This window comes from Fistularia commersonii, chromosome 35, assembly GCF_037954325.1.
Source record: "Fistularia commersonii isolate RoL2024-O1a breed Wild chromosome 35, RoL_Fcom_v1.0, whole genome shotgun sequence".
NCBI lineage: Eukaryota > Metazoa > Chordata > Actinopteri > Syngnathiformes > Fistulariidae > Fistularia > Fistularia commersonii.
The window spans coordinates 4230913-4258649 of record NC_141318.1 but is presented as its reverse complement, the minus strand read 5'-3'; the positions used below and the strand labels follow the sequence as shown (position 1 = coordinate 4258649).

Sequence of the window (27737 nt, the reverse complement as noted above, 5' to 3'; positions counted from 1 at the left end):
GCACCCCCACTTTCCCTCATCTCCATCTTCTCAGCGTGTCCACGAGACGGGGTGGAGGGTCCGGGGCTCCACCGGCGCTCGGCGGGGGGCTAGATAGGTCCCTCGTTGTGAGCGCTGTGGTTGCTCCTGCTGAGGCCGACACAGTTCAGCTGCTGGCTGAGCAGGTGGGACGTCTCGTTGGCCACGGCGACGGTCACCGTCGGGGTGGGGCCGGCGGGGCCCGCCGCGGTGGTGACCACCACGGCGGGGGCTTCCACGCCGTCGTGGAGCTCCGTCAGCGTGAGCTCGATCTTCGTGAACTCGCTGTCCGTGGACTGCGGCGTCTTGTCCATGCGCGAGGCCATCACCGCGTTCTGGTACTGCTGTCGCGTTACCTAGGAGACGACGAGGTCGCGTGTGATGGAGGTACAGAGAATACACACCGTGTGTGTGCGTGCTTAGGTGTGTGTTTTCACCTTGATGTACTGCAGGTCCGAGCGCGCCCTGACGGAATAGTCGGGCACGTAGATCTGCAGAAAGGAGTTGAGCTGGTTGTTGCTGCTGCCGAGGGTCGGGGTGATGGCGTCTATCCGATCGCTCCGGTTCAGGGAGTCGGAGTGGTTGAGTCCGAACGGCCGCGGCGGGGATTTATTCTCTGCAAAGAGGCGAGATGGGAGGCGGAGGGGTGACACGTTTACATGGTGACAGGAAACAAGACACAAGTTACACGCTGATGTACACCCACAGTCCACATCCCTTACTGATCCAATGTTCGTTAGCAGAACTCCATTCAGAAAACCGGCCTTTTAAAAGTCTTGCCCGTCACACGGCATACATGCGCGGCAGAGCTATGTGAAGCATTTCAGGTGCGCCGCCGTCACGCTGGGATCACTTCTGCTCCATTTTTATCTCCAATTTTTTTCCCCTGACTTTTCTCCCAGGCAAAACGAGGTTGTCACAGTGCCCCCTAGTGGTCAGTTGAGGAATGACACCCCGGCATGGATTCGCTCCAAACCATATTTTCCACTTCATGTGTGCACAAGGAGCATTTTGGAATGCATGTTTGATGAGTTTTTGCAGAAATAGGATGGAAGGGAAAGGGTGGGGGGGGGGGTCCGTGATGCCCCGACAGAGAAGACAAGGACATCCGGCCATCTCACCAGGCCGATGCAAGAAACGGGTAAAACTGAGCTTGAGGCTGTTTTTTTCCTTTCCTGGCGGTGGCGGCGCAGTCATGCGAGGTAGCTGACCCGACCAAAGGGGGCAACTCAGGCAACTTAATCTCATTTTCCTCTGATAAAGTCATAAACAAGGTGCCATTTTTCAAGTGCTCGACGGCCTTTGACGTCTCCCCACTTATATAAGACCCTTGGGGGGTAATACGGGGCGGATGGACGAAGTGGGGGTCTTGTCAAAGATGACATTATTCCCGATTAAGTTTGTGTTGTTAGCATGAGCCGGGCGAGATGCTGCTGGGAATGTAATCTGTTTATCTCTCTGTCGGGAAGGGGAGTGGGCTTTTACACAAAGCAGGTAATGAGTCATCGGCCCCCGGTGATGCAGCAGAGATTCTTTCTGCCTCCGAACACACAGAAGTCTTATTCTGCAGGTGTGTGTGTGTGTGTGTTTTTTTTAATTAAAGCCAGATTATGTTTTCCACTTCTTAAAGAAGCCTAGTGCAAAATCACACACAACAAAGTGGAAACGGCTTGGCCGATGCTAATGCTACTACGCCGTCTGGAATGTATGTAATCCCATGTAGGAATATGTGTGTGTATACGTGTGCGTGTGCATGTGTGTGTGTACGTGTGCGTGCACTGAGCACAGTGGGCCAAAGACCTGGCATGTGAACTCTTGCGGATTAGTACTCTACTTTCTTGAGGCCGCAGGGACCAGATCATTACGACCCCCCCCTCCACGACACACACATACACAAAACAAACAGTAAATGCATGTCAAGAATACACACATAATGCATCCGCACATGCAAACACATGCACCAAGTCGTCCGGGTGCCCTCCCTCCCTTGCGTGCAAACATGTGTGTGCGTGTCCGGCAGGGGGCCGAAGCTGCGGGCCTTGTTTATGTAGATGGGGGGGTTAAAGGGTAGGGCGGGTGGGAGTGGGAGTGGGGTGGGGGTCCACTCGGGGGCCTCCAGTCCGCATCGCCATTCAGCCACTTGACTAATGGCTCGGAGGAAAAGGGTGTTAGCGTCTAAATCTGTTTTGCTTCTAACCCCCTCGCTCCCATCACCACCACCACCGCCGCCGCCGCCGCCGGGCGGATGAAAACGATGCGTTCGGGTGCAGTTGGACTTTTCATGCGCAGAAAAGAAAAGCCGCCGCTCCCGGAAGCCGGCTCAAGGCGGCTACTTCCTTGACCCGCGGTGTGTGTGAGGGGTGTGTAAAAGTGCGCGTGGGGTCCGACGTACCTGGTGACCCAGCTAAGGACTCGGCCCTGCTGACCACAAAGGTGCGGGATAGGGACAGGGGAACTGTGAGAGAAAGAAAAAGAGGGAGAGGACACCTGTCAATCAAAAGTGGATGAATAATCCTTGTGATGCATTTAGAATAAATAAAACTGAGATTATCAGAACACCTGAAGGTGAGGTAGGCTGCTGCAGTACCTTTCCCCACCACTAGGTGTCTCTCATCTCCTATCAACTCCGTGGATTAAAGAATGGCGGTTCAGTTTATGAATGAACTGAGTGAATCTCTGTGTGAGTCTTGCTGTCGCCACCGGAAGTTGCCACTCCGAAAAAATACAAAAAAAGTTTCCTTTTTGTTTTTTTTGAAATAAAAAGGAACGTTTTTTTGTATTTTTGTATTTTTTGTATTTTTTTTTATTTTTTTAAAAACATCGCCGGATTGCCGTCGCTCCCCGAATCGAGGCCCCGGCGATGCTTGGAACGGCGGGGCTCCTGCGGAACCGAAATGCGTTGGATTTTCTTACAGGGACCGAAAGGACCGGGAACGTGTTATTTTTAGGTCTCGTCTGGTGAAAGCAAATTAAAAAAACAGCCCAGGAATGCTATCAAATGCCAGCGGCAGCTCTAATGGTTTATTTGATTTCAATCGTTTTGTTTTCGCTGTCATTTATTTCCCCCTCCTCCGTAGCCGGGCGGACCAGAGGTCAAACGGCGTCTCAAGACACCCTAAAATATCAAAAATTCAATGAATGCGTTACTTTTTTGAGGTTGAGATCGATACTTGAAGTAATATAACATTTATTTATGCATGAAGATCTGGTTTGGTGTCTGGAAAGGAAAAAAGTAATTTTTTAAAAATTAAAATTGATCTGAAAAAAAGACAATAATACAATAATACATTTTTATTTATTTTATCAAATTTTTTAAACTAGAATTATTAAAAAAAAAAAAAACAAGGGTGACCAAAACCAATACTAAAACAGTATCTTCGCGTTGTTTTGAAACGACCGAGTGAAGTCATTGGCTGGAGGTGTGGGGGGGGAGTGGAAAATAATATACAAAAAAAAAAAAAAAAATCAAATTTAAAAATATGTAAAAAACACTTTAAAAGGTATGCACGTGTGTTAAATATTTATCCAAAGAAATAATTAAAAAAAATCAGAAAAAAAAAAAAAAATCTCAACTGTTGCATATGTTTGCATCATCCACCCCGAGACAGGGCGGGGGTGGGGTGGCGGCGGCGGCGAGGGGGCGCCAGTTACCGCCGTGGATGTGAATAGAGATGGGAGCTGGAAAGCGGCCCGCCGTGGATTTCTTCCCCACCCGTTTTTTTTTTTTTTTTTTTTTTTAAGGAACCACAGATTTCGCCGATTCTACTTTTAAAAGGAACAAAAGTTAACCGGGTCGGTCTTCGGCCCCCGTGCCCCGTGCACAGCAGATGTGGCCCCGAGGGGCTTTGGATAAGACCAGATGGGCCCCCAGTGGGCGTCCGAGGGCTCCTCGCTAACCCATCTGGGCGAGAAGCCGGCCGGGGCCCCTCATCCCGGTCCAGGTGCGGCCCGCTCGGGCCCCTACGTGTCGTCCCAAGAGGCTTAAATCCTTTTTTTTTATTCCCTCCTCTCACCTGGCGATGCCGTCAGGGCCATCATCCCGTAGAAGGAGAACGGTCCCGCTTCGAACTTCATCCCCTCCTTTCCCGCCTCCACCTCCACCTTCCCCTGTGAGAAGCAACACAACGCGTCACTCCAAACACAGCGCACGCGCATGTGTGTGTGAGTGTGTGTATGTGTGTATTGTATAATTGTTTATTACACTGGTATAACCTCTTCATTACACTGTGAACGTCCCCCTGTGCATTATTACCAGCTCATCTCTAAACATTTCCTGTGTAAATATACATATCCGTCCAGCCTTCCCCTCCATTCTTTCGTTCTGTCTCGCTGTTTTTTTTTTCATTTTTAGCGGCATGTAGAAAATCAGAGTCAAAACAAAGTCAAAAACACGGCAAGAAATCAAACAGAGGTTTAAAAAAAAAAAAATTTAGATTAAAAAAAAAAAATTCAAGTGAAAAGTTGAGTTTCAGCTCCTGATAGCGATTTTATAACAAATATATTTCATGCAATTATGTGATCCGTTTTGTCTTTTTAAAAGTCGTCTATTTTGCATTTTTTTCTGGGGCGGATTGGAAGCTGATTTACAGGTATTTAGACTGAAGTGAGAAAAATCAATTCCTGGTTTGTTTCTAAACATTTTCCCCCGTCGGTTATTGGACTCCTTATCGTCTCCAATTGACGCGAATGAATCTTTGTCGTGAAAATCCGTGATAATCTATCCGTGCGCCGCCCGAATCCCGCATCCCGGCCCACCTGCAGGATGAGGATGAAATAGTCCACAGGCTTGTTCCTGTGGAAGAGGTAGTGCTCCGCCGCCCGCTTGTTCTTCTCGTCGTACTTGAGCTCCTGGATGACGTTGGGATGCTTCAGCAGGCGCAGCAGGATTTTCTCCGACATCTGAACCGGCGCAAAGGGCTCCACCTCTGCGGAGACGCAAGGTCAGAGGTCACGGGGTGATCCACTTTGGTAAAATGCCTTCAAATACGCCGAGCGTCTTTTCCTGCGTGAACTGTTAAGATTTCCTCTAAGACGTGGATTTTGTTGCCCAAACCAAACAGGAAGTGGATAATTCTAGCACGCCAACCACACAGGAAGTAACACGTCCCCCCCATTTACGCGTGTCTGATATTATTTCCACTTCCTAAGGCTTACCACCATATTTGATATGCAAAAACTACAGCTCACCCAATACCAATATAAACAAAAATAATGATGTAATAGCACTGTGATAATTAGAATGCAATAGCAATATAATAATAAAGTAATAACAATGTAATAGCAATGTAATAACAATGCAACAGCAACGTAATAACAATGTAATAACAATGCAATGGCAATGTAATAACAATGCAATGGCGACACAATTCTTGTCGTGGCAACTAGACTTGAATTTCTTCACTTGAGGACATTTCAGTCCTCATCGAGAGCTGAAGAAGCCTGTCACCATGAAAAGAAAACTTCCGTGAGAATTCGCTGTAACAATTTCCCCTGAAGTGCAGCTATCCTGTGTTTCCTCCGGCTCTGAATGAATTTCCCCTCAATTTAACAGAATGTTTTTTTTTTTTTTTAAAGGATCAACTGGATTACAGGTGAAGCGATTTTATTACGGGAGCGTTTGCGAGGCCGGTTAGCTCCACGGCGACAGGCGGCGCTCGGGGCTGCGCCGCCTCCTTAAGAGCCTTCCGAGAAGGCCTTACATCGACGCTGAGCTGCCGGGTCAAAGTTCCGAGGCAAATCCGGCGGCGGGCCCGCGAGGGGCCCACCGGCGCCAGGACGCTCGCTCTGCCCATTAGGAAGTTTACTTCCTGTTGTCGGGTGGCGGTGTCGGGGCGGACGGCCGGGCCCGGAAGTGATGTCACCGAGCGGCGGGCGTGAGCGAACGGGGTGGTTCGGTGTTTTTAAAGCTGTAGGCCGAGATCACAAGTGTGTAATACCCCGCTCCCTCCCCATCCCTCAGCTCCGCCCCCCCCCTCGGCGAGCATGACACGCAAGCAAATAGACGCCGGGCTTTGGGTTCCCGTGCACGGGGCGTGCGCGACCATCCCGTGCCGCGCTCCCGAGAGGCCTTCCACCTCTTCACAAACACACACACACACACACACATGCATACCAACACGCTGGTTGTGAGTCCTCACACAACTCATTCCCTTGCGCGCCCTCTAACACACACACACACACACACACACACATACACAGCGGATACTCATTCTACACACATACTCAGTCCTCTCTACACTTGCTTGCCCCAAAACTCAAAGCACACACACACACACACACACACATACACACACTGTTTCCCCACAGCGAGGGGCTCAGGGCACACTGGGGGAAGTCAAGCAGCAACACAGCCCACTTGCCTGTTGCTAAGAAACGCAGGGTAGCCAGCAGAAGCTGAGGTGATATTTTAACCTTCATTTCATTGTCGGTGTGCTTGAAGGCAGAGAAGTCCTGCTTCCTTTCCCGATGGGTGATTTTCTTCTTCGTCTTGTTGTCAGCTGGGGACGGGAAAATGAAAGTGAGAGTGTGAGACAAACTCCGGGCCGCCGGCGAAAGCGTCCACGTCCACGTCCACGACGGCGAGAGAGCCGTCTCGGGTCGCGGGGTGACTAAACTGGAGTTACCCGGAGCTTATTGCTTTTTCCAGAGAACGTAGCCGCGGTGACTTTCTCAGAAGTAAAAGGGAGCTATAGGGGGCTACACTGTTAGCTTATCACATTCTTAGCATTACTTCAAGCCATATGTATTGGGGCGACAAATAAAGTGGCGAGTACACACTCTGTGTGTGTGTGTGTCGGCTTTGCTGACAGCGATGCAGGATTGCAGGCGCATTAGGAAAAATGTTCATTCATTAAGTCATTCGTTGGTTATTCCGATCAAAATTTTGGGGTGATTCTGGCGTTGGAAAAAGACAGAATGTGTTGTTTTCACAATAATAACGTGGTTTGCTTCCTGCAGGAAGCGAGCGATTAGCTAACGGCGCTAGCTCTTTCCCGGGAAAGATGTCCTGAGCGCAAACCTGATGTCTTTAAATGAATTGATAAAAAGGTGCGTTTGCGATCAACCGGATGGTTAGCGTAGCTCGGCTACTTGGGAGGCAAAACGGCACATATTAGGGCTCATCTATAACAGTAAATACGCATTCGCTGCCTCTGTTTGCGTCTCTTTCTGCGGTCTGACAGTGAACTCTGACCTCTGCACTGCCCTCTAGTGGACATATTGCTCAACAACCACGGCAATGTAAAGGCCGCATGGGAAGGACACACCTTTTTACGAATGTAAAGCATAAATGAGTTTAATTTCAAGATATTCCATTTCTGTTTTTTCCTCGGGTTTGAACAAATATGGATTTAAAAAAAAAATTGGGGGAGGATGCATTGTTTGGAGACATTAGGAAGTTGTTAGGAGAGGTGTTAAAGGTGAATTAGTCGCGTTAAAAAAAATACGGATTATAAAAAAAAACAACTATTTTGTTCTTAGATTCCACCTGAACGCCACACGCACGAGTGGAAACCATAGATAATCTCAAATTTCGGAACTATGCTCATGCAACGGCCAGATGTGATTGGTTGATGGCTCTCTGATTGACAGCTGCCCAGTCCAGGCTGTTGTTTTTATAATGAATAAATGAATAAATGAATATATAGATAAAACACAGCCTCTTGAGGGTTTATAATATTTGCCGTCCATCAAATCTTGGACGTCCTGCAGCTGATTTATCAGGTGACCGGGTTGTGTTAGCAAAAAGCGTCAATGTTATGATTAGCTTAGCATGTCAACTGACATCACCCATGTGAGGAACTCTGTCACAAAGAAGCGGATGCGGCTCCCCCGAAAACCGGGAGTCGTAATCTCCAGAGATTAAAATGATCACTTTTTAAATCCGCCATCATGGCCGACATAATCCGCTAAATCCGACGCATTGCACGAAACTCTTTTTTTGGTGACTTTTGGGTGGTTTCACACCATGCGCTTTCTTATTTCCCTGTTTGCTAGCATGCTACCACCAGAGCGGCGTGTTAGCGCTGAGCATTTGGCATCCGCGGCAGACGGCAGCGGCGCCTCTTGACATTTTGTTTCCCCAAAAAAGATCAGAAACGGCCGCGAGCCAGAAGCCGAATCTCCAGATGTGCGCGTCGACGTCGGGAGGCCGAAACGTCTCACAGCTGGATTAGCGCAAATCCCTAGAAGTGGAGTAATTAAAAATGTAATTTGAACATCCGGTCTCTGGACGGGGACTCTGGATTTATTTCGAAAGCTTGCAAGAGAAGATCACATCAGCGGCTGCCGCTATCCTAACATATACATGTATATTGAGCGGTAAAAAGACGGAATTAATTTCAGATTAATTCAACATTTAAGGGGTGATAGAAGCGCAATAAACACGGAAGTGGGAACCTACTGTACAGGTCCGTCTCGTCCAGGATCTCTGACTTGATGATTTCTTCGATAACGTCCTCCAGGGTGACGATACCCAGGACCTCGTAGAAGGGGTCTCCCTCACCCTCATTGTTCACCCTCTGAACTATGGCCAGGTGGGATTTTCCTAGCAAAATCACACACACACACACACACACACACACACACACACACACACACACACACACACACACACATGCAAACACACACAGAGTTGCAAAGTTAGGGTCATATACCGATAAGGACTGTGTAATATAGAACCTGGGTTTTAGATGCAATGACACAAAAAACACAAGTGAGTGGTGACGGACACAAGTGACACACACACACACAAACACACACACACTGGTCTATGTATCAGTGAGGGTACCAGGGGATGCAGGACAGGGCAGTTCAAGTGTGTAAAATCTAGGATAGTCACACAGCCCTGAATTTCATCATTTACCCCCCCATCCTCCCTCCCTCCCTCCACATCTGTGTTCCCAGGACCCTCCTGTGTGCCCATCTGAAAAAAAAAAAAAAAAAGAAATAAACTGCCGCATATGCAGAGAATACTGTCAGGCAAAACGCTAAACAAATTCTTTGCCTTTTCTCAGCTTGTGATCATTTAAAAGGAATTTTCCAGAGGCCCGGGCTAATATTAGCCCCTGCAAAATGAAGTTTCCATTCCGCCCCGGCGATATTCTCACCGAGCGAGAGGAACAGACCGGCCGAAGCCTCCGCTGTGTGATCAGATTGTCTCCGAATGGGCCGTTTGCATGCAGATATGCCTGGTTGTAAATAATGGAGGGCGGCGAGCGCGGCTGTGTGTGTATATGAGTGTGTGTGTGTGTGTGTGTGTGTGTGTGAGTGTGTGCGGCTCGCACGGCCCCCGGCGGGGGCACGCGTCCGTGCAGTCCACAGGAGCGCGGCAGGGTTACGCCGCCTGTTCCTGCTTCCTCACCGGGTTGGCCATCATGTCAGGGCCCGAGGGTCAGCGTGCGTGTGTGTGTGTGTGTGTGTGTGTGTGTGTGTGTGTGTGTGTGTGTGCAGAGGTGACACTCTGTATAAGAACTCTGGCTACTCTACCAGGGGGCAGTGGTAGGGGTGGGGGGATCCCCCGGGATGGAAGATGGAAACTTCAAAAAATGAAATTAAAACAAGGCGAAAATCAAGGTGCGACTGCTTCCTGGATGTTTTGGGTTCCACCGGGAAAAAAACACTAATAACACTTATTTTTATTGACGGAATATCATCAAATACTACCTGTTGTTTTAGTACTCCTCTTCTAAAGTGGACTTCTTGCTTTGTTTTGTTTCGTTTCGTTTTGTGCACAAATTTCAACAAACTAGTTGAAATTGCGAAAACACCTGTTTTGGGGAAATATGATTGTAAATGTACATATACACATCCATATATACGTAAAATGACATGCATGCATACATACGTATATGTACATACACATATGCAAATCAACACGTAAATATACACACATGTATGATATGTATACATATATAAAGATTTACATGTGGCTAGGTAAATGTACATGTATGTATATGCATACTCATTTCAATATGTATGTGCACATATATATGCATACACATGCATACACCCATTTATATGAAAATAAATTCTCATGTATTTGTACATATTTACATATATTCATATGCACATATATATATATATATATATATATATATATATATATATATATATATACATATTTTCTACATGGTTTACTGCAAGGCACCTTATCCAGACAATTTTCTTACCTCCTTGGATTGTTATTATTATTATTATTATCTTTTTTTTTCCTGCTAAGTGACTGGTTGTATGTATGCCGATGTGTGCAACATGTTTGATCTGTGCAATGTGTATTCATTTCCTTCGGGATTAATTAAGTATCTCTACTCTCGACTCTACTAGTCTACATTTACGAATACAAGTAAATATATGAACATGTGAAGGAAGAAGTAAAATGAAGGAGTGAAAACATATATTCCTCTACAAAGCTAACAGTTATTAGCCTTCTTTGAGATACGATGTTTTATTCACAAGTGGGTTGTATCAGATTGCGGTCCTGTGCCTGCTCCCACCCTCCTGGAGGGCGGAGAGGGGTATGGAGGCAGCAGGATGGGATTTATCAGCTGGGGAGGGGGGGTCTCGGACGGAGGGTGGGGGGGTCTCGGGATATGTGTCAACATAACCTCGTCTTCCTGTCGTAAAACCAGCGGTGACTTTTGACCTTTGTGAAAACCCACTGATAAGAGGTGGGGGTCATCGCTGAGATCATGTGCGACTCGCTCTGCTCCACAAAAACCACGTAGATGCCAACGCGCGCGCACACACACACACACACACACACACACACACACACACACACACACACACACACACACACACACACACACACACACACACACACACACACACACACACACACTTTCGCCACATCTAACGTTCCAACACCTCCTCTGGTTTACTTGGGGTTAACTATTAGAGATGACCTGTTGTAATAGCTTTAAAAGAACCTGCAAAGGTCAATACTAAAAAATCCACGCACACACACACACACACACATGCACACACTTACATGCGACAAATGCACACACACTCACACATCACTTTGAGTGCACGCTTTGTTTGAGGAGTCATCTCATCAGGAAGACTTTCCATCAACTTCCTCCTTGAGGAGTTTACTCGGGGTTAACTATTAGGAGATGATCCGTCATAACAGCAAGCATTAACACACACACACACACACACACACACACGAGAAAACATTAACCGGATAACTATTCTGTAGACATGACAGATAAAAGCATGTTTATGCAAAATTGAGCGTTGTTTATCCTGGGGCCCCGTCCCCTGGGCTACAGTGCAAGGAGAGAGGCATTTCACAGATTCCAGCGTGCGCTGTGGACCGTGCACGTGAGATTTAGAACTTTTAATGGAGCCCCCAACAACCCCGCCCCCGAGCCAGGGGTCCCCGACGCACAGGACGGCGGCGCGACGTCCAAGCACGCCAGGAATTCAGAAAACGTGGGGTGAAACTGCGAAACCTTCACAGGGTCATGTGATCGCGGGTCTCCGACATCAGCTGACGACGTGCTCATTAGGCTTCGCCGAACATCAGATTGAAGGTGACCTCTGACCGGTCAGACGTTCTGAGGACGTTCTGTCACAATAAATGTATGAGAAGCGGGGAGGACTCAAGGTGGGAGCAACCTTGACCTTTGACCTTTGTCTGCCGGATAATAACCGTCCCCTTTCTTCAGTCCCCGATTCGGGTTCTCAAATCGGGGAATCCAGGTTGACGTTGGCGTCCAAATTTGAAGAGAAAAAATAATACGTTCACGTAGGTTTCACTTTGGCACGTAACAGACAGACAGCTTTGCGTGCAAGGAGACCCAAATATGGCTCAAAGTGGCGGCAGGTCAACCCGTAACCTCTCCCACGTTTACACAGCCACCCTTGTGAGGACGTCGCCCCTCCGGACCGTGACCGTAACCATGACGGCGGGACAAAAACCTTCCATCGTAATTCAGGTAAAATAACATCAGTTTCTACATTACACACCATCAGTACCAGAGGACTCCTACTATGTACATAGTCATACTGTGATATAATGCAAATACCAAGTGTCCACTGCTTTCCCCTGTATGTCTGATGTATACATAAAATATATAAAAATACATATCTAACTATATTTGAAGAAAATAAATTAAAAAATTAATAATCATTCAAAAAAATAGAGAGAAATATTATACATACATACATATATATATATATATCCTGCTCAAAAAAATAAAGGTAACACTCCAAGTCAATCGCAATTCCGTAAAATCAAACTGTCACCATAGGAAGCAACACTGATTCATTTTGACATGTTTTAAGGACATTACATCAATGTTGGATCAGCCTGGAGTGTGTTTTTACACTTTTGAGTGTGACACCAAATCCAGACCATGGATTAATACATTTGATTTCCATTGATCATTTTTGTGTGATTTTGTTGTCAGCACATTCAACTATATAAAGAACAAAGTATTTGATAGGACTATTTCATTCATTCAGATCTAGGATGTGTCATTTCAATGTTCCCTTTATTTTTTGGAGCAGTGTACATATATATATATATATATTTGTATATATGGGCCCAACTTTTTTTTCATGGCCATCGCTGCAAACCAGCGATATATCTGCATTAAATCTTTACTCCAGGTCACTGGGAAAGAAGAAATGCAGGAGAATCTGTCTTGCATTTGTAGTTTATGATAATATTTTCACAATTAGTCAAAATATTCAGTCCCTCTCTCCATCCATCCATCCATCCACCCATCCATCGTCTGCCGCTAATCCTGCACTCGGGGTCGCAGGGGATGCTGCAGCCTATCCCGGCCGGCATCGGACGAGAGGCGAGGTACACCTTGGACCGCTCGCCAGTCAATCGCAGGGCCACGTATACAGACAGACAACCATTCACTCACTCATTCTGGACAATTTTCCCAATTTTTTCCTGTTAACCTGCTGCATTTTTTTGAACTGTGGAGAAAACCAGAGAACCGTGAGGCCCCCTTGTTGGAATCGAACCTTCGTGCTGTGAAGGTTCGCCGCCGTGTCGCCACAAAACACCGGTTATTTTATTTTTTTTCTAGTAAACAACACATTTTTCCCCTACCAGCACGTTAGCACTGTCGTGACCCACTGATGCCCAAAGCTGGTTTCAGATATTTCACTGCAACAGGAATAACGACAAATCCACACACACACACACACACACACACACACATGCACATGCGTGCACAGTAGCCCCACTCCAAATTGTTTTGTCTCACTGTCCCACAAGATGACTACATACTTTCCAGTTTCCCACAAAGACAAAATACCACACAGGCAAGAGGAGAAAAACAAAACATAACTATAAATACTAAACATTACGAGACAACGACGGCTTGTTTGGTCACGGCTCCGACGCCGTTTTTTTTTTCTTTAAGTGGGGCGGGTTAACTAGAAGCAAAGAGGGCCCGGCTGACCCGTCGGAGCCTCCGGAGCCTCTAACTTGGCAGTCGTCTGGGAGGCCCCGAGGCCCGGAGCCACGCCGGGTTTGACCTGGCGGCGAGATGCACGCCCGTGTCCGTCCACTTTCAGTTTCGCCCCCTTAAAAAAAAAGCGGAGGAGACAAAAGCGGCAGATGACCGCGACACCAGGAAGTGCTCGGCGGCGCCGAGCAGGCCCGCCGGGCGCTTGCAACACACGAGTTCATTTGGGCGTCTCTTCGAAATCGACGCTGCGGAGCAACGAAGCGCCAGCGCCTGATTTTTGAAATTACCGGTCGTAAACTAGTTGCTAAAAATACAGATACATATTTTTCCCTCTTGACCCTGACAGGAAGTTAAACAGACAAATACTGTATGAAAACAAAAGATCTAAATCCCGTCATGGAAAAACGCAAACAACCGTAGGCGTGACACACCGCTAACGCGCTAGCGCCGCCGGCGGGAGAGCTCCGTCTCGCGCCGAATAAGGACTACGAAAATACCCCGTCCGCCTTGCGATTGGACGCGGGCCGTAACATGGAGCGGCGCGGTTGTTGGTAACTACAAAGGGGTGGGCGTCCGTCGTCGACCCCGGAGCCGGGCCTGAGAACGTCCACTCGGGCCTTCGGAGACCGAGCCGCTCTGCTCCACCATTCCCAGTGTATTTATGGAATGCAGCTTTGTCATATTTTTCCATAGCACAATTTTTGTCCTATAAATAGTCACGTACGGCTTGAGGAGTTGGGGTGGGAGTCCGAGGGGTCAGTATCTGTTGTGGACGCTCATCGTTGCCGCCCCTCCACCCCTCCTCCTCCTCCTCCTCATCCTCCCTAACTTGTTCTCCTGCTATTTTTTTCCCAAATATTTGAGCTCTGACAAATATAGTGCAATGGATGGGAGATGGGAAACCGTCGGGTATTCTTTCTCCGACGTCTATCTCTTGTGAAAATTAAAACAAAACCAAAAAAAAAAAAAAAAAATCCCAGCATATTTTCCAGTTCTCCCGACCCTATTTTCCATTGACACGGACAACAACGTTAGCTTGACTCTCGAGTTTGTTGACTAATTCCTGGTTTATGACCAACATTTGTACCGTAAACACGCGCTGACGTTTAGTGCTTGGATCGAGCGTGCCTTTCCTCCACGTGCCGGCGCGCTAGCGTGCTATCGTTGGCTAATGCCTATATGCTAATGAGCTACAAACACCGCCATTTGAGGCTACTTTCGCTAATAGATATTTCTAGCGATATCTTTTGGTTTAAATTAGTGTGTCTTTACCTTTGCTATTCTTGACCATCTGATTTTGGAAACACCAACCTCCCCATATTTCAGTAACGCTTATATAGGGATGTGATATGTGTGACTGCCAGTTCATGTGACGGACAGGAAGTGTCGCAAAACTGACGACCTGCAAGAGCCTTTGGGAAAAAAAATGCAGTTGTCTACAGCGTCATTATTTGTACTTTCTGCTGAAATGTGCTAGAATGCAGGTAGTGCACCGGTGGGGTTTATTTACTGGTGATTACATGTTTACCATCATGTGTATTATTCATCTTGGATTGATGATTTGTAAACAAGGTTGAGTAAGGTTAGACGCAACCCCCGCTCCTTCCAAAAACCCAATTCAGGCCACAAACATACATAGAACCGCCGTACATCCGCACAACCGAGTTCCACATCTCCGTCTGGACTTCCCACCCGTAGCATCAGGTGGCTAGCTAGCAAGCTAGCTAGCGAGCAAGCTAACCCCGATTATGTATTTCTGATCATTGCAGAAACTCTAGGGAACAAATTGAGCCATTGTGGACGTGTTGTGCGCGCAGAGGGAGCACGCTGGAGACAGAGATTATAAACTAACTAGCAAAGATTACCAGGTTACCGACAACTCGGTCATTAATGCGTCACTCCAATGCTTTGGGTCTGACAGAACATTTTGCAGAACCTATAACTGATCACAGCTCCCGGCCATCGCTGAGATCTAACGCTGCTACTAGCCAGTGGTGTTCCACTACACACACACACACACACACACACACACACACACAGACACGGACACGCACGCAAGTACAGTACGGCCAAACGTGCACGCGCGCCCCCCGCACGCCGCTGGAATGACATTGTTGTTCATTCAGAGGAGCAGCTTGCTGTCGTAGCTGGTTGCGTTTGTTTTCCGAAGGTCCCCGGAGCGGAGATTCCTTCGGGCCTCAGTCATGAGGCGGGGCGTCAATGGGAAACCGACGGGGATAAGTGAATGGGCCCGGGGGTCAGGTGACGCGCCGCTGCGCTGGCGTGCAGCTGCTGAATGGCGAGGGTGTAATGACAAATGATCCCCGGGCATTCCGGTAAACACCGGGACTAATACCTCAGTTATTGGTAGTTATTACCATGTTGTTATGTCGGGAATAGCGGATTATGCGGACGGGCGTCGGAGATCAGAGCGGAGCGAGTAACAAAATGTCGCTGAGAGGTTGGCGGGGGAGGGGAGGGGTCTCTCCCGCAGTCCATAAACAGCCAGTAGGTTCACTGAAGACTCAAAATCATCCATAGGCGCCAATGAGAGAGTGGATGTTCGGCCATGTGATTGACAGCTGGCCCGCCCAGGGGGCATCTTGCACCAGCTTGCAGAATCTGGGCTTCTCATCCAATCGATTCATGTAACTTGTAAATGCTTTTTTATGAATGAAATCTCTCGATCCAGATATTTAACCCCCCCCCCTTCCCCCTTCCCCCACCCTCCACCACTCGGCCCCCGCCTCCCACGAAAGAAGCCCGGCCCCAGGTCAAGCCGGGCCCACCTGCAGCGCGCCTGCCGCAGAGGTTCAGGGAGCCATGCAGGGGGATCGCGGACTTCCTGTTTTGGTGGCCTACTTTTTAAAAGATGACTCACAACATGCCCCCCCCCCCCCCCCCCCCCCGCCACCCCTCAGGCCAATAATCCAACACGGGTCGCTGGAAGTAGGGGTGTCACAAGCCAGGAATCAATTTAACAGGGGGGTTGGGGAGGGGATCCTGCGAAAAAAAAGAGGCCTTTTTTTTTTTTTTATCCCTATCTTCTGCATCTCTGACTCTGAATCCAAAAATACTAAACTAACCCTCACCCCAAATGAAGTCCACCGAGGGTCAACTGCAGGTCAGGGAAGCAAAAATGGAAGCCCCCCTGCTGCTCTGGAAGTAAAAAAAAAGAAAAAAGAAGTTGGGATTGTTTTGAGGATGCAAGGGAAGGTCTTCGAGACCTCTGATTGGCTGAATATTGACTCCACACACGCGACAATATGATCAAATGCATTCACTGGGTGAGGGAAAGTGTGTATCCTTGCTCAAGGGTTCCCCTGCCTTTCCTCCGCCGAACAAAATCAGCCGCCCGTCTGGTTTCCGTTCCTGATTGACAGTTACTCCCTGAGTCATGCTGACCTCCCAAAAAAGATGGAGGATAGAGATCGGTTCTGTCATCTAAACCAATCAATCAATCAATCGCTTGATTACTGACTGATCGATTACACAATGACGACATGCGGGACAGGCACCTTTAGAAACACTCGACAAATGTAAACACATCAAGACGTTTTGATTCTCATAATGAAATGTAGAGGTTGGATGGATGGATGGATGGATGGATGGATGGATGGATGGATGGATGGATGATAGATTGATGAATGGATGGATGAATTTATTAAAGCAAACTGATGATTTTTTTCCGGAAAAAATACAACATTTTGAGGTAACGTTCGCTCCATCACGTCCCCTATGATGTCATCATCTTTCATTAGCGATCATTCTCACCTCCATGTGATTGTCATCTTTAGGGCTGGAAATCAGTGTGTATGTGTGTGTGTGTGTGGGTGTGTGTGTGTGTGTGGGGGGGGGTGTCCAGATCCCATCATCTTAATAATTAAAGCCCCAAGTCCTGATGCTAAATAACTTTTCTTTTTTAAATTCATTATTGATGCATTCACCACGGCCCCCGGCTGGAAGAAAACACTGCTGCACTCTCTCTCTCTCTCTCTCTCGCTTTTCTCAGGGGGGGAAGAAAGTAGGCTCCATCAGCTGATTGCAAAAAAGCGCCGGTGTCTTTTGGGCCTGAGAAGGGCCCGTCTCGGCCGCCCCCCTCCCCTCCACCCCTCCACCCCCAGTCGCCTCTTGCCAGTAAATGGAGAGACGGACAGTGTGCCCGGTGTTATCAATGAAGGCAGCCTCTACCCCGACCCCCCCCACCCCCCCCCCCAACCCCCATCCACCACCACAAAAAAAAAGGAAAAAAAAAAAAAAAAAAAAGAAGTCGGCCTTGGACGGGATCCACGGTAGGGCATTAGGCCTGGAGGTTTGTGTCGTTTGTAATTTATAACACCGAGGGAAACGGGCAGGAGGACAATATGAGGAGAGGGAGAGGGAGAGAGAGGGAATGTGGAGGGTGGCGGTGGCGGAGGAGGGAGTCGCCGCAGAGGCTGGCGGCCCTGCCTGCATGAGTGTGCTGCAAACAGTCCAGCCCCGAGGCTCTGCAAGCCCGGGTTGCGTGGATGCGGGGGTTCTTATTCTCCCCGCTCTCGTGTTGGTCGCATCAGCTAAAAAGCGAGGAGGGAGGCGTTTTTTTGTTTTTTTTTTCTTCCGCCGAGCGCGGACAAGCATCACCGTTTCCGCCGTGTTTTTGACCTGCGGTGAGGAAGATGTTGTCACGGCCTCCTCCTCCTCCTTATCCTCATCGTCTTCCTTCAGCTAACGGCAGGAAGTGTTCTCACTTTTCATAAGAATGACTCGACACCCGGCGACCAGCCACCATTAGAAACTATAAACCCAGGGCGGGACAGGGCGGGGGGGCCCGGGATTCGTTCTTTTTGACGGCCTTCGGAAATCCGCCGCCGTCGCAGCGAAAAAAAAACCATCTTGCCGTACGTGATAAGCCGTGACGCGGCTTCAGCCTCCTCGGTTATTTGTGGCGTGGCTCAGACCGGTTGACCTCGGAGCCGAAAGTTCCTGGTTTGATTAATAATAATAATTTATTCTTTATTAATCGCTCGTGGGGAAATTCCTTCTCTGCATTGAATGGATGAACCAGGAGCTGAAAGAAGCGGAAGTTAGGGTTTCGGTGTCTTGCTGGGAAGGGAATCGTAGCACGAATGATCGGTTCCAAAAAAGATTGCTCCTAACCGGTGCTATTGAGCCAGACGGCGAACCCCGAACTCAGACGTGGGACACACATCAATATTTAATATCAATATTGAATCTAGAAACTTATTTTTTCCTTTTGTTTAATTTGATATGGATGATTAAATGCAAAATAAAGTCGGTCTGTACATTTATATTATTACTACTGATTTAAAATTGAAATAAAATGCCCAAAAACAATGAAATATTTCAATTGTCATTTTGTCCACCTAGTTGACATTTTTCTTAAAAAAAAAAAAAAAAAGTGTCCCACCAGCCCAAATAACAGCCCTAACCGCTCCTCCTTCCAGCTCATCCATGATCCGCGTTAAATGCATTGGTCACATTTCCCTGATGTTGTGCTCTATGTATGACTGAATTTGACAATAAAGATATTTCTTTATTGCACCGACACCCCCCCCCCCCATGGACGGGTGGTTGCGTGGGGCGGTTTCAGTTCGGTGTGTGTGTTTTGGGCAAAAGGGCTTATTAGAAAGGAACACGGGGGCGGCTGCATTCTGGATTGCGTAATAACAAATGTTCTCGGCGGTGCGCGGCCACAGATCCTAAGCAACATGCAGCTCGGCTCCTTAACTACAGCCACAACACAAAGCAGCCGGGAGGCGGGCGGGGGGTCTTCATCGGGGGCCGCGGCCGTCACCACTAGGCCACATTATCTCATTTCTTATTTTGTAACTCCAAAAGTGATGCGTCCGGTCAGTTTTAGACTTCATTCGTGGAGAAAAGCTGCATCGTATTTACACAAGCCTTAGCATTGTTGTATTTACAGCTAACGCCTAGCGACAGTCGGGTCTAAACAAAAACAAAAATGGCCGCGCGTTCCCGCCCCCGCGCCTCTGAAGAGTCACCGCCAAATACACGCCGGCATCCTTCGCCGCTTGTGACGGAGGTGCAGCGAGACCTCCCTCCACGTGACATCATCTCCACCGACCTGCTAACTCGTGGATGTGCTAAAGGTCCACACGTTAGCAACCGTGTCGCTAAAGCCTCACCGCGGCAAAACCAACCACACCGCCGACATAAACCAGACAATGAAAATATTAAAAAAAAAATTCCAATCATCAGTTGATCGCTCGTCACGTTCCACTTGGAACCGAGGTGGATGATCAGACCGGGGTGGGGACCTGAGGCCGCAGGACAACGTGATGATGTTGGCCGCCGTGTGTATAAAAATGAGTGCACGGTCGTAATTACGCCGTCATTACACGTGTATTAATTAGTTATTAAATGAATACACAGGACGACCTACTACATAGATGAGCTTGAGAGGATCATTGCAATGTTTTATGTTAATTTCACAAAGACACACCAACAAACACCTCAGTGCAACAATGTGAAGCTAGCTGTCGTCATGGCAACTAAAGGAAAATTTCAGATCATGGAGCTCGACAATGAGGCAGCTTCTTGGAAAAACTTGAAACACTTCGGGGCGTGGGGCGCCCTCGCCCACGTCAACATGCCCACACACACACACACACACACACATGCACGCAAGGTGAAAGCCTCATGCAGCCGCTGCTGCTAATGAGTCGCTAATGAGCCTGCGCTCCAGGTAACAGGACGAGATGCGATCTGACACCCGGGGTCTCGGCCGGAAGAAAACAAAACAAAAAAAAATAGCGCGGACTCTGAGTGGTCATTTGCTCGATGCACCGACATACTGTCCATAATTTGACAACTTGGGGTAATAAATAATATATTTAAAACAGTCTATCTGGTTGTTATTGAGTCGGGGTGATGCAGCGGAAAGGTCAAAATTAGAATTCAATTTTTTATTTTTAAATCTACATTTCTTCACAGGAGTAACTGGGTTACTTAAACGCCTGGTTTATAATGACTTTCCTCCACGTGGGGAAAATGTTGAGACAAATTGATTTTTCGCAGCCAAAACAGAGCAATCTGGGAGCGAGCGTGTTGGCGAGCGCCGGCACATATAAACATATGTTTTCTTCCAAAAAAAAAAAAAAAAAAAAAAGAAGGAAAGGTCATAATGCCAGATCAGACAGGCTCGGGGAATGCACCGTGCCCCCCGGATTCACACTCCACAACTCGCCGCGTTAATCGGGTCTTAAAATTCTACTCCATGTTGTACCAGAATCTCAAGAATGTAGGCCAATTCAGAGAGCCGGTCCTTTAACGCGACACGCACTCGGTCTTCCCCCGGGGCCGAGAGGTCGGCGCCGGATGACAACACCGAATCACCTCATTCGCCTCGAGTTCGTTCTCAGGGGGAACCATCCTGTCACGGAGGCTTATTACATAGTCATTACTATGTAATAACTCTGTAATAGATTACATGCCGCTTACACCATCCGTCATACACGTGCCACGATGCCACACATAGAAAAAACATGTCGCTCGTAGTCATTTTCTACTAGACTAATCTCTCCGTTGATAAAGAAAATTGACATTCAAAAAAAAAATGAATAAAATTCTCCACATTCTACTTCCCGGCAAAGAAAGACCTCGACAAAAAGTCCAAAACCCAAAAATCAGACATCAATATTATTATAATGATAATTATTATTATTCGGTATTGGATTATTCGGTATTGGATTATTCAAGTGTTATTACTTTAATGTAGTTGTGATCACCCAAACATATATAAATGTGTAATTACATGTAATAGCTACCTTTGGAAGCATTTAATGTTAGAAGGTTTTTGGAAATTTACATATAATAACACATACCCCTAAAGCGACACAGAAAATAAGATCAGAATATAAAACAACTTAAAAAAAAAAAAATCTGAATTAACAGCCTGACAGAAGAAGGTTTGTTCTGAAGACGTGTTACCTTCACGTCCCTCCATGTTCTCTATAAACTCCGTCGCCCCGTCCGGACCCCGGGCTCCCTCCTGACCGCCGCTCGATCCCGAGGAGGGCGGAGCGGCTGGCGAGGAGAGGGGGGGGCAAAATGGGGGGGGGGGGCGTCCCGCCAACTTCAAAGGGATGTCCTCATCCTGTGCTTTTTCTCCCTTCTTTCTTTCTTTCTTTCTTTCTTTCTTCGGATTTTGTGTGACGAGCCCCCGGCGCCGGGCATAAAAAACGTCCGAGGGGGCCGAATCGGTGCCGCTGTCAGCTTGGTTCGATGGGGGAGGGGGCTGGTGTGTGTGTGTGTGTGTGTGTGTGTGTGTTTGGGGAGGGGTGTGTGAAAAAAACAAAAACAAAACAGGAGTCTCACTTTTCAACAAAGTGCTTGTGGAGCCTGTGAAGCTGCAGAATCCGAATTAAGCATAGATTGGCCTATATTGCGGCACCAAGAGGAGTGTGTGTGTGTGTGTGTGTGTGTTTGTGTGTGGGGGGGGGGACGTGCCAGGCCTCATGTTGGCTCTTTTTTTATCATGTGTGTGTGTGTGTGTGTGTGCACGTCAGCCTGCACTGAACACCGCGGCAACGTCACACCCTTCGCCTCTTCGAAAGAAGGTTCCCTGCAGAACCCCTGGAGTGAGTACTTCATTGTAATCACATTACATTCGACTGAAGGGTAATCCCATTACAACCAATCCTGCTATTACTGACGACATCTACGTTGTTACATTCACTTGAAATAACCAGGTCAAGTTGTTTTTTATATATGTATATATGCAATTATATTATCCGATATGTATATATTTTGCTGTTTTTAATGCCTTAAAGTGCTTGTTTTGGGGTTGGCAGTGCTTCCTCATCTGCAGCCTTGCTCTGGCAACCTTCCCTTTCCTTTTTTAAACTTTTTTTTTCTGTCAGTGGACCCTGGCCACCGCTCGACAAGAGCACGAGCACCGAAACGCAAGGAAAGGAAGGAGAATTTGGGGAAAATAGGTCGCCGCGCTAGCATGCTAGCTAGCGCCGGATCGAGTCCCTTCCCGACCCCTGAAATCTGGTCCGTCGAGTCGCCTCCCGGGAACGGCCACGGGCGGCGCGATGGGCGAGGAAGCAACGTGCATAACCTGAATCCGAGCCCCGCCGACCCCCGACCCTCTCAAACATCCGGAAGTTTCTGCTCCGTCACGAGGCCGGTCCAACTGCATGTGAGTCACTTTCACTTTTGGGAAGATCTCACATCAACTGAAGTCGGGTGGGTTAAATTCCTGCTCCCGACTCGCTCAGCTGCTGAGTTCGGCCCCACATGGCGCGACCCGACCCCCTCATTAACCTGCAAACCCGGCGTGACAGGCAGCCCCCCCGTCGGATGACAGTAATTGTTGCAATCGCGCGATTAAGGAGGGAGGACGGAGGGACGGGAGGTCAAAAATTTCCAGTAGGGTGTCCGTTTCAATTTAAAAGCTTTGAGATGTGACCGTGGCACCGGCGCCGGGGCCCCCGCTTCGGCTCAGGTGAAACAGGTAAACCGCCCGGGACACATTCCAGCGTTTGACCTCCTCTGCGTCGTCCCGTCACTCGCACCTGCGCCGTATCCTTCCGCCAGGAAGGCGTTATGTAATCTAACGCCGGGGCGACGCATCAATAGTCAAAAATCAATTTAACTGGAAGAAAATGGAGTGAAAATCCTAAAGAATTTACAAATGGCAACAAATAAATTAATTGAAAAAAGGCACAAAAATACCAGATGAATTTGCAAAAAAAAAAAAATCAACACAATTTTCTCTCAAAATTCAAAAATAAAACGTAAAAGAAAGGGAGAAGAAAATAATAAGAATTCAAAACCCCTTTTTTTTCACTTTTTAATATTGAAATTATTATAAGTTACTATAAATAACGCGTTGTGTAGTAATATTCTGTCACTACACGTTAAAAATTCAAATATAGAAAAAAAATAAAGAAAAAGATGAAAATATTCATCTTTTTCCATCCCTCCTGTCGGACAGGAAGTTCAGTGTCATGCCTTCAGCGGCTCACACCCCCCCTTTGGTGTGATACTGTGTGTGTGTGTGTGTGTGTGTGAGTGTTTTGTGCAGGCTCCGCAAGCGGCATAAAAATTAATTAACAATGACTTACAATACAAAGCACTTTGAACTGAGCGTGCACGGCGGGCAGAGCCAGATTGACGGGAAACTTTGACCCCGGCTTATGAGAGGCCTGACGGGCGCGCTCCCTGTGGCGTGGAGGTGGGTGGGGGGGGTGGGGGGGATCGGCGCAGACACACACACACACTCCCGCCGCCGCTGCCCATCACCGACGGGCACGCGTCGGCTCGGAAAACACAGACGCCGGCGTGTTCGGCCGCACGCCGTCCATCCGTTATCACCAACAACTTCACCCCTTAACTTCCCCAAGACACAACCAGCGCACAGGCCTGGCCGTCAGGGTGCTGATGACGCCCGCCTGTCTGTCAGCCGTCGGATTTTGCAGCATCGGGATGCAGAGTCAGGGCCACCGGGTCCACTCTGAGGATGCTACGGCAATTACGCGGTAATATCCGCAGGACGCCGCTACATTTAGGATAACTCCATGGCTGCGGGGAGTCAGCTGATGTCAACGAAATGATGAGCAATTTTTTTTTTTCCCTGTGAAATTGATTCACATGAGAGGGACCAAAACCAAATAAGCTGCAAGACATGAATCGACTTGCCGTATCTTATTTTAACCCCCTCAAAAAAAAAATCAGCATGACAATGATGTCATTGTAAAAAGCCTCCTGGAACATCTTGTTAAAACGTTTTACTTTTTTGACGCGTCGGATGAGTAACGGCGTAACGCCGCCGTAATAACGCGTTACAAATTCAACAAGTTCTCTAGCTGTGCCGGTGGGAAGTCGGTTCAAATGAATGGAAGTGTGTTTTCCCGCTGCTAGTGCATGTCAGCTGGGATGAAAAAAAAATAAAAAGACCCCCCCCCCCCTCACACACACACACACATTACCACCCTCTTTCCCCAAGTATATTATGTAATTTGGCATGGAGAGCAACCCCTAATTTCTGGTAATGGAGCCCAATTATTTTTCTGTTTTTCCCTCCCTGATAAATCCTCTTAAAGTGAATATTCTAATGAGCACACAATGCATCAATAGCCACCAGCACCTCCACACACACACACACACACACACACATACACACCAAATCTCGAATGCTGCTGACCAGGTGGGCTCGTGCATCGCTGGGCCGCTGCAAAATTTGGGATTACAGGGAAGATTTAGCAAATCTTCAAACACGGGCCAGGAATAACTTACTCAGAAGTGGCACCAGGGAGAGGAAGGGAGGGGAGGGAAGGGAAGGGGGGGGTAAAAGAGGGTGGAGGCGGCGGCGGTGGCGGCGGCGGCTATGCAAAACACCAGGTAAACCGTGAATGGAGTAAACATCTTTTCCCAAACAACATGCGTATGAGAAGGAGGAGGACTGGGGGGGGGGCGTTAGAGGCTGTTATTCATTATCCACACAACTGCATTCCAGAGCTGGACAATAGGAGTTCTCACCGCCATCATCTCGGAGAAGTTAAGAAGAAAAAAAAAAAAAAAAAAAAAAAAAAAGGAGGCGGAGGTGGATTTAAGCAGGTTCTCGAAGGAGATGCCACCGCCTGATAACCAACCTCCTCCCACCCTCCGTCCCCCAAGCGCCTTGCCGTCACACCATTTCCACATGTCCTGGTGCGTTCACGGATGGGGGGAGGAGAGAGAGAAAGAGAGAGAGAGAGAGAGAGAGAAACGGTGTGAACATTAACGAGGAATGGAAGCGATGGAGGGAGATAAGGACGCCTCCTCCTCCTCCTTTGCAGGAAGTGTGCCTCCTTCCAGCCGGGGTTCCAGATAAGATGCACCAAAGCAGCAACAACAACAACAACAACAACAACAAGCGTCATCCACTTCCTGGTTCCTGCACCGCCTCCTCCAAAACTTCAACACCTGGAATTCCTTGTAAGCTCTCTGCACCCCCTCCACCATTCATTCTTGAATATCAGGTTTTTTTCTTTTTTTGGGGGGGATATTTAGGATCCACAAAGCCCTGGATCGGTGTGTGTGTGTGTGTGTGTGTGTGTGTGATCGTGTGTGTGCGTGCGTGCGTGTGTGTGTGACCTCACCTTTCTTGAACTCCTCCAGCATGGCGTCCAGCTTGGTGTCGTTGAAGACGAAGTGCAGCGGGTGGCTGTAGAACTTGGTGATGGTCTTGAGCGGCGTGCAGTCGTCGGGGTCGACGAAGGCCAGGTCCTTGACGAAGAGCAGGTCCACGATGTTGGAGCGCTCGCCCTCGAAGACGGGGATACGCGTGTAGCCGCTCCTCATGATCTCGGACATGGTGTTGAAGTCCAGCGTGGCGTCGGCGGGGATCATGAAGCAGTCCCTGAGCGGCGTCATCACGTCCTCCACCGTCTTGGTCCGCAGCTCCAGGGCGCCCTGGATGATGTTGAGCTCCTCCTTGACCAGGTCGTTGTAGGGGTCGGTGACGCGCAGCATCTCCAGCAGCTTCTCGCGGTTGTACACGGTGCCGATCTCCTGGCCCAGCAGGTAGTCGAGCAGCTTGCTCACCGGGTAGGAGGCCGGGAAGGTGAGCAGCATGAAGAACTTGGTCAGGAAGATGGTGTTGGCGCCCACGGCCAGGCCGTGCCTGGAGCAGATGGCCTGGGGGACGATCTCGCCGAAGATCACGATGCCGATGGTGGACATGACCACGGCGATGAGGCCCGAGCCGGCGATGTCGTCCAGCAGGATGGTGAGCGTGGTGTTCACCAGCACGTTCCCCAGCAGCAGCGAGCAGAGCAGGTAGTTCCCCTGGCTGCGGACCGGCTCGATCTTCTTGGCGTAGTTCTTCTCGCGCTCGGTGCCGCAGTTCTGGACGATCTGCAGCTCCATGGGGTCCAGGGCCATCAGCCCCAGGTTCAGGCCGCTGAACATGCCCGACAGGCACAGCAGCATGGAGATGAAGATGACCTGCAGCCAGAAGGGCAGCAGGAACTTCTTCTCCTCCACCACGATGACCCGCGTGTCGTCGCCGTCGTGGTAGATCCAGGTGTTCTCCGTCCACGGGTCGTGCGTGACGCCCGCGGCCGGCGCGGACGTGGCGACGCACAGATAGTACGCCTTGCTCCTCTCCGTCTTGCGCAGGGGCTTCACCTCGATCTCCACGATGCCGGAGGTCTTCCTGGTGAGCAGGATCTGCGGCAGGATGATGATGTCCGAAGTCCTGATCCCGCACGGATGCGAGCCGGACGCGTCCTCCTGGCTCTGGTTGTCCCTGGAGGAGCTGCCGACGCCGCCCACGGCGCGGCTCCTCTCGTGTTCCGTGAAGGCGATCTTGGACCACGTCTCGTTGTTGATGTTCTGCCCGTACACACGCAGCTTGACCCGGGAGCGCTCGCTGACGCGCAGGTAGCCGCGGTCCATGAAGGAAATGTCGTCCGTGTCCTCCAGCCGCAGCCCGATGATGACGGTCTCCTCGGACCCGTCCTTGCCGCTGGCCGGCGCGACGCAGCAGCCGGTGACAGTCAGCACAATCATCGCCAGAGCTCGGACCCGGTCGAGTGACGCCATGTTTGCAGCGGCGGGGGCGCGGGCCGACGCCGCGGCCATATCGATAACCAATCGGCGGGCGGGCCGGCTCACTGGAAGCGGGCAGTGGAGCGCTCACAGGCGGCCGGGCTCCGCCGTCATCTCCGCCGGTGCATCCGGGCGCTGGGGGAGGGGGGGAGGGAAGGAGGGTGGGAGGGTGGGGGGGGTGGGGGGTTCGGAGGGGAAAGGGAGGGGACGGCGTGAGGGGGGAGGGGTGGGTGGGTGTGGGGGGGGACCCACTCGCTCACTCGTTCCCGCGACGTGTCCGACACTGACGACTCCTGAGCGCAGGCTTGACGGGGGTGGGGGGGGAGTGGTGTGTGTGTGTGTGTGTGTGTGTGTGTGTGTGTGTGTGTGTGTGGAGGTGTGGGGGGGGCGCAAACTCGTGCCTGAGGCTGGTGAGAGAGAGACGGACCGCGGCGGCGACCAATCGCGTGGGGTGGGGGGGGAGTGGGTGGTGGAGAGGGGGCGGGGCTCCCCTCGGCGAATCAACTTCCAAAACAAGTGCGCCCTTAAGCGCACTTGTAACTTTACCACATCTTTTTTTTTTTTTTTTAAATTTAATTTCTATTCGTAATGTCCCAAATCGTTTCCCGTTCATTTTAACCTTATTTTTTTTTATTAAAAATAAACAACTATAAAACTTCCAGCCACCACCGATTTCCGCGTTTGCGTGCAGATGTGACGTCATCACCCCCCCAC

General features: G+C 49.1%; 1 protein-coding gene across 2 annotated transcripts; it reads right to left on the bottom strand.

Moving 5' to 3' along the window:
• cnnm2b (cyclin and CBS domain divalent metal cation transport mediator 2b) lies at nucleotides 1-27149 on the bottom strand. 2 transcript variants are annotated; one of them, XM_086142477.1, is made up of 8 exons: nucleotides 25571-27149; nucleotides 8420-8563; nucleotides 6378-6515; nucleotides 4774-4943; nucleotides 4032-4125; nucleotides 2411-2473; nucleotides 456-634; nucleotides 1-374 (listed from the first exon to the last, which is right to left on the bottom strand). In XM_086142477.1, the coding sequence occupies exons 1-8, from the start codon at nucleotides 27054-27056 to the stop codon at nucleotides 90-92; spliced, it is 2559 nt and encodes an 852-aa protein (XP_085998603.1). In that variant the 5' UTR covers nucleotides 27057-27149; the 3' UTR covers nucleotides 1-89. The 2 variants fall into 2 exon arrangements, with proteins under 2 accessions (XP_085998603.1, XP_085998604.1); XM_086142478.1 differs by lacking the exons at nucleotides 6378-6515; nucleotides 8420-8563.
• Nucleotides 27150-27737: the final 588 nt, after the last annotated feature.